At 26.5% G+C, this 10014-nt stretch overlaps 1 protein-coding gene and 1 long non-coding RNA gene across 4 annotated transcripts in view; both read right to left on the bottom strand.

Annotated features, from left to right (window-relative positions):
- LOC111628253 (alpha-actinin) overlaps positions 1-10014 on the bottom strand; it is a 49881-nt gene that overhangs the window by 17692 nt on the left and 22175 nt on the right. For 2 of the 3 annotated variants that reach the window (XM_023372005.1, XM_023372004.1), the window contains exons 3-12: positions 8557-8791; positions 8140-8226; positions 7945-8032; positions 7739-7817; positions 7585-7666; positions 5498-5583; positions 3348-3440; positions 2962-3192; positions 2760-2836; positions 2514-2643 (exon numbers count right to left, since the gene is read on the bottom strand). In XM_023372005.1, coding sequence (XP_023227773.1) covers positions 2514-2643; positions 2760-2836; positions 2962-3192; positions 3348-3440; positions 5498-5583; positions 7585-7666; positions 7739-7817; positions 7945-8032; positions 8140-8226; positions 8557-8791 — 1188 coding nt within the window. Of the gene's footprint in view, positions 1-2513; positions 2644-2759; positions 2837-2961; positions 3193-3347; positions 3441-5497; positions 5584-5638; positions 5725-7584; positions 7667-7738; positions 7818-7944; positions 8033-8139; positions 8227-8556; positions 8792-10014 lie in introns of all 3 variants that reach the window. The other variant, XM_023372003.1, reaches the window with a different exon arrangement.
- Positions 6452-7213, bottom strand: LOC111628257. The gene is made up of 2 exons (XR_002757144.1): positions 6708-7213; positions 6452-6552 (listed from the first exon to the last, which is right to left on the bottom strand). It is a non-coding gene; the product is annotated as an uncharacterized LOC111628257 (long non-coding RNA).

The following is a 10014-nucleotide window of genomic DNA, read 5'->3' on the forward strand; positions in this document are numbered from 1 at the left end:
ATAATTTATACCATAAAAACCATGTAAAAGAAAAATATATGATTTATCTGTAAAGAAAGCATTTCCTTGTTGATTACCAGGACTTTGGAGCCAGTCAGAGCTTCCATTTTTTACTGAAGCCAGAGTCAGAACTATATTCTTTAAAAAAATTCTTGGCTCTAACTCTTTTTTCTTATTTTTTTTGATGACTTGGATATTCACATCTTTGTTGTAACATTCTTACAATGTTGACTTTGCTTATTTGTTAAGTACTGTTAAGATCTTTGTAATATAAACTGGCAATTATAAAAACAGACTGAACAACTGTGTCAATCAGGTGCAGGGCTAATGATGGTAAATAATTGGTGAATAGTAATTATTACTTAATTGTTTATTGATATCTCATTATATTTTCTATGATTTCTTCCTTTTAATTATAGTTTTATATAACTAAAAATAATGCTAAAATTACATGTTGTCATATGTGAACAAATGATTATTTCTATTGTTTATATAAAATTTGTATAAAGCATTAGAACAGAATATAAATAAATTATTAAAATAAAATAGTTTGAATAATATACTCCTACCTCAAACAATTGCAGTTAAAAATTAAACATTTGGCTGGAGCCAGAGCCTTAATCATGACACAATAGGAAAATTTTTTTCATTAATGAGCAAGTCCTCAAATGTAATTAATTCAAAATGTCCTAAAAAACTAAAAGTTTACATGAAGAGATCTTTTCTATATTAACATTTGACATTGTCATTCTTAACCTGTTTGATGTAAAAAGTTTTCCAAACTAACATATATTCTGAATTATAATCATTAATTTTTATGAACTTAAAATATTCTGAGATAAAAAAAAACAAGCGGAGAAAAACTTTCTTGCATATTATGAAAATCAATCAGTTAAAAAAAGATCTGATAAGACTTCTCAGTAAATCCATTTGATTAGGTGTAAAACCTAATTTCTTAACTGAAATAAACCTCACATGTTGTCTATGTCAGAATATGAAGCACTTATTAAAATTCACTTATCTTAAAAAGGAAATTTGAATCTGACACTGAATGACTTTTGAGTAGGAGTGATCAGAAAAAAGGAGCCAGTATGTCTACCTATGCAAATCAGACTTTTCAGCTGGTGCTTACAACGAAAGCAAATTTAGGAGTATAAAGGATATCACTTGGATTTATGTATTCAGCTCTCAGACAAAGCCCAATTTCAAAACTATTTTAAGTATAAAAATGAAACAATTTTATTCATCACATCAGACATAAATCCAATATTTTAATGTACCAACATAAAGTTTGTGGTTACATCCAATGTTTTATTACAAAAAAAGTCTTCTAAAGGGTTTTTATGACCAAAAAAGTTTGGGACCTAATCTATAATTATCAAAATAACTAAAAATTTTCATTCAAATAAATTAAAGTAAAATAAAGATTAAACCAAACAATTTAAAATTTTATGTATAATTGGGATGAATTGAATTTATGTCATGCTTTAGCAAAAAGATTGTGATAAAAAGGCTCTAATTAAAAATAATTTGCACAAATATTTTAACAAACATCGCTAAACCCGATATATAACATAACTAAACACCAACGATATGCCGAAAATCTATCGGGCTAGTATTAGGCTAATTACTAAATGAATTACGTAATCAATTTGGCACTAGAGGTAGGCGTTAGGCGCCATCTCTTATTAATATTAATAATTTTAAATAAATAAATTAATTTAAATAATTTAGAACCGCTGGGAAAAAAAAAAAATCGGCCCGGAGCAGGACTCAAACCCACAACTCCTGCCCACCGTGCAGATGCGTTGCCAGTTACGCTATTCGGACCTCCAGTCCGATCTCCTCTTCCAGCGTATATAAGCTAACTATATAACCATCGACGGTTATTACAACAGTTATTACGTAATTCATTTAGTAATTAGCCTAATACTAGCCCGATAGATTTTCGGCATATCGTTGGTGTTTAGTTAAATATTTTAACTATGAACTAGAGCTAGTTAAAAATGTTTTATAAGTCCTATATGGAAGACCAATTTACAATCTATCAAAAACTACAGAGAAATACATATTTGATATAAATTTTTTTACTTTCATGAACTTAAATACTATAAGAATTTCCAGAATTTTATAACTATATAAAAATAATATCCACAAAATTTTTACATTGTATTATAAACAGAAATGGAAGAATAAGTTATCATTTTGCTAACTTGTAAAATTTAGGGCTTATGTGAATTCCAGTTAAAATTCCACAGTAGCATTTGAAATTTGAGTAAGTACTTGATACAGTCTATTTCTTTAAGAAATGTGCTTTTTTCCCTGCTTGTTTCTTTATTCCTAGTTAGAGATGGCAAAACTTTAGTATCCATCTGATCTTAACTATAACACAAATGTTTAGACAAACTTTTCATTTGATCTTCTACTATTACTACCCACCAAATAATATCACAGGAATATATTTTATGTAAACATGAAATATATACACATTTTTCATTGCATTTAAACATTACCTTTAATTCATTTAATCTGCAATTTCTGAAGTCTTGACTTTGCAGCATCTCTTCTTTTCCATGTGTCCATTCTTCATGAATATCAGCTTTATGTTTGAATTTTTGAGCCAAATGATCTAAACGTTCCAATCTATTAAAAATAGTTTTTAACATTAACATGATTATTTTTTGAAAAGGCCTAATAACAGCTTTCTTTTAATATATAGAAATAATAACTGTTTATGATTTATTTAGAAATAAAATTACCTCATCATTTCTGATAACAGCCATTCTTCAAATCCTTTTTCTGCAGTTTCTAGTCCCTTCCAAGCATTTGCAATATCCTATCATTGAAGAAAGACAAAAATTCTTAATTATAATATTTATATTGTTTTAAATTAGATACAAAACAACAAAAGTTATATAAAAATTAAAGAACAAACAATAAAAAAGTAACAAAAACACTTACAGAAACCATTTTTCCTTCAGATGGCAGATAAGCAGGGCGATTACTTAGACGAAGTTTAGTTTGCAAAGTATTAAAATTAGTCTCAAGTTTAGCTTTTTGTTCTACACGAGGAGGCTTATGCATTCTCCTATAATTTCTGAATTCATCCAGTTTTTTATGAACACCAGCTAATGTGTTATCTGTTGTGCGATTTTCGAGCCAAGGTGTTGTACGACGAATCCATTCCAATAACTAATAAATAAAAAATTTCATGCAAATATTCATATATATTTTAATTTTTTATTAAGTTTTCTATTGTAAAGGTCACCTTACATGTTCAGTATAAGTATAAAAGTAGATAAAGTTATTTTTTTATTTTAATACTCTAGACATTTTAATATACCTACATCACTGGCTAAGCGTTCATATTCTTCCATCAATCGTTCATTCTCCTGGTTAACTTTAAGTACTTTACAGATACGATTTGCAGCTGTTTCAGCCTAAATTAATGTAAGTATTCTATGAATAATTGATTAAATTAATGAAATATTTAAAAGGGTATATTAATAAAATAATAAGAAGAAATATAAATCAATCTTTCCAAATTTTCAATGGCCAAACTTGACATTTTATCAAAATTTAAATGAGCTGTTTTTCTTTATATAACATTTAAAATTGGCAAATACATGAAAATATATACTGTAAATATAAAACAAATTCAATAGCCTGATTTTAATTAATGCCAAACAATCTGCTAGATTATCTGATTGAGCTACATTAAGGCTAAATCAACCAACCTGACAGATCATTTAACATTAACTTAGAAATATGATATGTGTATCTAATTTCAAAGAACTAATCTAAAGAATAATTTTAAGAATAAATTTCATATTTTAAATTTTAAATATGAAATTTATATAACTTGGAGATCAATATAATTTATTATGTAAATAAAAATTTTCATTCAAATTCAGCCAAGATTATTATTTTAATAAATAAAAACATATATTTTCTAAATAAATAAATACATATTTTTCCTTAACTTATTTCTAATAGAATTTTTATTGTAAACAATGTTGTTCAATGTTGCTATTTATATTCTCATAATTATCATTTAGTTAAACATAATAAAATCCAATTTTAAAAAATAAAATTATTTAACCTATAATGTTCCTACATTAATATTAAATGTGCTGTACAAGAATAAATTTCTTTTTTAGAAAATGAAAAGCAATTTGCATTTTAAATCTTATTCCTTTCCAGCTAAATTCTATTTTATCAAGAATTTCTAAATAAAACAATTTCAATTACACTCATTATCAACTTTTTATTATAAATATCATGTTTTACTGATTCTAATATAATCTTACTTTGACTTTTTTTTATTTTTTATTTTTTTTTGACCAAAGAAAAGACTTAATAGAGTCTTGTTCAAGCCATTTGCTCTTCACTCTGCTCAGCAATTTGTGTGTATTATGATGTCAGTATAGTCATATCAACTTCCAAAACCAAAATTCAAACTAAAGTAGTGGAAGGACCATTACTTCAGTTTTAATTTTGGTATTGGAAGATTTTGCTGGTCTTTTGAACTAATGCAAGCTGCATTTTCAATATAGGACAGGAATTACATTCACAAAATAACTAATTTTGGGTTTTGAAGTCTTGAAAGTCAGGTGCACATTAGAATCAAGAAAACAATACTAACATGATTTGAATTTAATTATAATATTAATCTATAACTTGAAAAAAAGTATTAGCAAGGAAGATATTTGCAAATATCTTTTCAACTTAGACTACAAGTTATGATTTTAGTTTTTAATTTTCCTAAAGATTTTTACATACAAGATATATGCAAAATATTTAAACTAGCATATTACCAAAAATCTTTTAAGGCTGACAGTATATTTACTAGTTAAATACGGTTATAAAACTTTGAATAGAAGTTTTGAATATTGCATTCATTTTGAAAGTGAAACAGATTTAAAAAATTATATATTGTAATAAGCATGTATAAAAGGTTTCTTTTTAAAACTAAAAATGTCAAGATGCATAATTCAATACTTTATTAAAAACGTGTGTGCATAAGATGCACAAATATTTTGAATANTGAATATTGCATTCATTTTGAAAGTGAAACAGATTTAAAAAATTATATATTGTAATAAGCATGTATAAAAGGTTTCTTTTTAAAACTAAAAATGTTAAGATGCATAATTCAATACTTTATTAAAAACGTGTGTGCATAAGATGCACAAATATTTTGAATAAATTATAGAATAAAATGTTATTGTGTACTTCATACAAAATCTATTTTATTTTATATCATTTTAAAGTATAAAATGTTTAATTCTAATATATTAATAGTAATAAAATTATAAAATTTGTGTATTTAGATTAACTTGAAACTTTAGTATTTACTACTACATTTGATATAAAAAATATCTATTTTATGCTTTAAAATAAATATAAAATATCAAATTTTCAGTTTTATGTATACAATTTAATCATATCTAATACTCACAGAAAGACAGCATTTTTATACTGAAAAATACCATACCTGTTGAGCCCCAGAAAATGTATGATAATAAGATGAAACATATGTCATCACAGCTCTTTCATCAGGCATAGGGGTATTATGTATATCTGTTGACATTTAATATATATAATGAATAAATGTACAATGACAACTTTTCATTACCTGCTGTGCACCTTGGAAGGCATGGTAGTAACAAGAGACGTATGTCATCACTGCTCTCTCATCAGGCTTAGGTGTGTTCACCATGTCTGAGAATATGAGAATGGATATTAGACAAAATTTTGTCTAAATATTAGAATATAATGTGTCATGCAGAAACACATTGCCTCATTTTCATGCTTCAGAATGAGCAGTGAATGTCTCAAGCCACTCTCATGCAGGTTTTAGCAGTCATCTTTATTCTTAGTATTAAAAATGTTAGGCTACAAAACAAACTAAGTTCAATAAATTACTTAAAAACAATGCATTATTAATAAGATATATTAAATAGAGTTTATTATGATTATATTTTTAACATATATATAGTTATAGTTAAATATACTATTAATTTAAAATATCTAAAGGTTTAAATCATGGGATTTAGTTAGTTACATTAGAAAATTTAAATTATTATAATTATTAAAAATCAAACAAAATTATTTTATTACAAAAAATTATTATAAATCTAAATTCTCTCTAAATGAAATTGTATAATAAATTATGATTTTTTTTTAATGCTAACACAAATTTTGGAGTATTTGGAATTCCAATAATTCAATATTTTATTATTCTGTGTGTAATATTCAGAGGTAAAACAATAACTTTTTTGGGTGTAAAACAAATGTTTCATTTTTCTTAAAAAAAACTTGTTATTTCTGATTTTCAGCATAATTTTAAAAACTAATAGTGTAGAATGTTTTATAAGTAAAGCTTGGCTTAAAATTAGTCTCAAGTTTAGCTTTTTGTTCTACACGAGGAGGCTTATGCATTCTCCTATAATTTCTGAATTCATCCAGTTTTTTATGAACACCAGCTAATGTGTTATCTGTTGTGCGATTTTCGAGCCAAGGTGTTGTACGACGAATCCATTCCAATAACTAATAAATAAAAAATTTCATGCAAATATTCATATATATTTTAATTTTTTATTAAGTTTTCTATTGTAAAGGTCACCTTACATGTTCAGTATAAGTATAAAAGTAGATAAAGTTATTTTTTTATTTTAATACTCTAGACATTTTAATATACCTACATCACTGGCTAAGCGTTCATATTCTTCCATCAATCGTTCATTCTCCTGGTTAACTTTAAGTACTTTACAGATACGATTTGCAGCTGTTTCAGCCTAAATTAATGTAAGTATTCTATGAATAATTGATTAAATTAATGAAATATTTAAAAGGGTATATTAATAAAATAATAAGAAGAAATATAAATCAATCTTTCCAAATTTTCAATGGCCAAACTTGACATTTTATCAAAATTTAAATGAGCTGTTTTTCTTTATATAACATTTAAAATTGGCAAATACATGAAAATATATACTGTAAATATAAAACAAATTCAATAGCCTGATTTTAATTAATGCCAAACAATCTGCTAGATTATCTGATTGAGCTACATTAAGGCTAAATCAACCAACCTGACAGATCATTTAACATTAACTTAGAAATATGATATGTGTATCTAATTTCAAAGAACTAATCTAAAGAATAATTTTAAGAATAAATTTCATATTTTAAATTTTAAATATGAAATTTATATAACTTGGAGTTTTCTTACTAAATTTTTGTTTTAGCAATAACTACTTTTAGTATGGCCAAAATAATAAATATTTGTAATTTAAATTTCGCTATAAACATGAAAAATTGCAAATATTTTAATCTTATCTTTTGAATTAACTGTTCTAAGCAAAATATATTTACTTAATCTANATCATTACATGATTAATCATTTACTAATCAAAAATTAATAGTATTTGATTAGTAAACTATGATTTCATGTAACTGCATTATTTTCAAAACAAATTTGTTATATCATCACATGCATTCCGTCCAAATATTTTAATAATTCATGCTTTTTCAGCACCAAAAATAATTTTTAAAATTTATTTAAATACTCTAATTTACCTTCAGGATCTAACATTCTTGGAATATTCAAGTATTTCTCAGCAACATCAAATGCCAGATTCAAATTATCGAGTGGATTGTCCTATACCAACATTACAAAAATTAATAATGTTAAAGTTAATAATAAACAAATTTACATATTTAATAAACAAACCTTGGTCAATTTGGAATAATCTAATAAGTCTGGACGATGTCTATGGATCAAAGCACAGAAGGCCAAACCATCCTTCCAGCTGTATAGTAGTAAGAAAAGGTTTAATTTAGATTATTGTTACCAATTATACATAATTAATAAATATAGTTAAAACAAATATACTTAAATATTTAAATGTCAAAATTTAATCTAATTTCAATATTTACCTGAGATGGAAGTTCTGAACATTCACATTTTTGTAGGGAGCTGTTTTTCTTTGACACCATAAAAGTAAACCTTCCTTTGCTGTCATTTCTAGAAGGAAAAACAAACAAGAATCATCAAAATTTCATAACATTTACACACATTTTAAATAACTCAACATCTTTTTGCATAAAGGTTTAGTGTTTAGATATTGTTACCTTCAACTGAAATATCTTGAATAGCAAATCTTAGAATAATGGTCCAAATTAATCCAAGTGTCATCTTCACATTTCCATCAACAATTTCTATTTAAAAATTTAAAGTTTTAAAATTAAATAAGTTTATACTGTTGCTTCATACTTCATTACTTAAGATTACTACTGTGATTTTATTATTAAATAGGTAGAATCCACATGCAAATAACTGATAGAATGTAATATTAAAATTATTTCTTTCATTTTAGAAATAATTCTATATTAAACTAAAGCATAATTTTTATTCAACACTATCTTAAATAAAAAAAAAATGATTTTACTTTTTAAATATTTATATTTCAATTATATGATCATATGATGTTCGCATTTGACCTCAATATAATTTAGCCAAATAAAACAATTATGCTTAAGTACTCATACCTTCAGCTCCAATAGATACTAATTTCACTCCTTTACTTGCAATAAAATCTAAAGCTTTGTTAACGTTTGCAATCTTATGGAATCTCATTTTTCCTCTGTCTGGCTTTGGTAAAGTCTCTCCTGATATAACTTCCAATAGCAACATCAACTTTAAACCATTCCTAAAATCTTCCTCAATGTTTTCTATTTGTGTTCCAGCTTTACGAAGATGTGAGTTACACCAAGCAGTAAATGTCTGTTAAGAAATTTTATGTCAATACAAATAAGAATCAAATCCTATAATAAAAAGTTAAATTAACTTCTTACACATGAAAGATTTATATATATACTAGCAGGTGGGCCTGGCATTGCTCAGGCAAAAGTAACGATAACTAAGATAAAGATTATTACGTTACAGTCAACCTTACCCGTTTTCACAGAATGCAAGAATTGGGTCCCCTTGTTTCCAGACTAATTAGAGAATTTTTAGATGGGTCTAAAAATATGTTCGATTTCACAGAATGCAAGAATTGGGTCCCCTTGTTTCCAGACTAATTAGAGAATTTTTAGATGGGTCTAAAAATATGTTTGATTTCCTGCAAAAACGAAAAAAACTGCATCTGCGTCTTGCATGTCGCTTTCTCTTAACAATTCCATTGTTACTTAAAACTTCCATTGTTACTTAGCACTTCCATTGTTACTTAACACTTCCATTGTTACTTAACACTTCCATTGTTACTTAGCACTTCCATTGTTGATGGAAGTGTTAAGCTTTAATCCTGTCCCTCTCCCCGTGGGGAAGAATTTCGAAAAATCCCTTCTTAGTGTGCGTTCTCCTAACGTACCCTAACTGTCTACCAAATTTCAACTTTCAACTCCTAACCGTTTGAGCTCCTATCCATATAAAGGTTTTAATCCTGTCTCTCTCCGAGGAGGCGGGGGGATTTCGAAAAACCCCTTCTTAGTGTGCGTTTTTGTGACGTACCCTATCTGTGTACCAAATTTCAACTCCTAACCGTTTGGGCTCTGCGTTGATTATTATTATTATCATCATTATCATCAACTAGGGTTTCTTTCCCCGGGATTCTCACCGTTTATTCCCTACGAGAAAAATTCCGGGAAATTTTATTTTCCCGGGAAATCTTGCATTTCAATAATAATTTACTATGTCAGGTTTTCTTTCTATTATTTATTATACGAAAAGTTGCATCTTGAAGACTCATCTAAGAGAGAAATTTTGAGGTTTCATGCTGCATATTACTACCTATGTTTTACAAGTCTCTACTTGTTAGTTCATGTAATATCTATGTATTGTGTTTGCGCATCATTGAACAGCGAAGCACTGGCTGAAAGTAAATATCACTCATCGCACTTTAGTTTATTTTTTATTTCATCTTTAGAAGTAAAATAGTATTTTTTTCGTAATCATTAAAACTCCCAATGAAACGCTTTATTTTACTTTCATCTTATAATGTAGGA

Source organism: Centruroides sculpturatus, unplaced genomic scaffold (assembly GCF_000671375.1).
Source record: "Centruroides sculpturatus isolate CEXI.00-Female unplaced genomic scaffold, Cexi_2.0 scaffold512, whole genome shotgun sequence".
NCBI lineage: Eukaryota > Metazoa > Arthropoda > Arachnida > Scorpiones > Buthidae > Centruroides > Centruroides sculpturatus.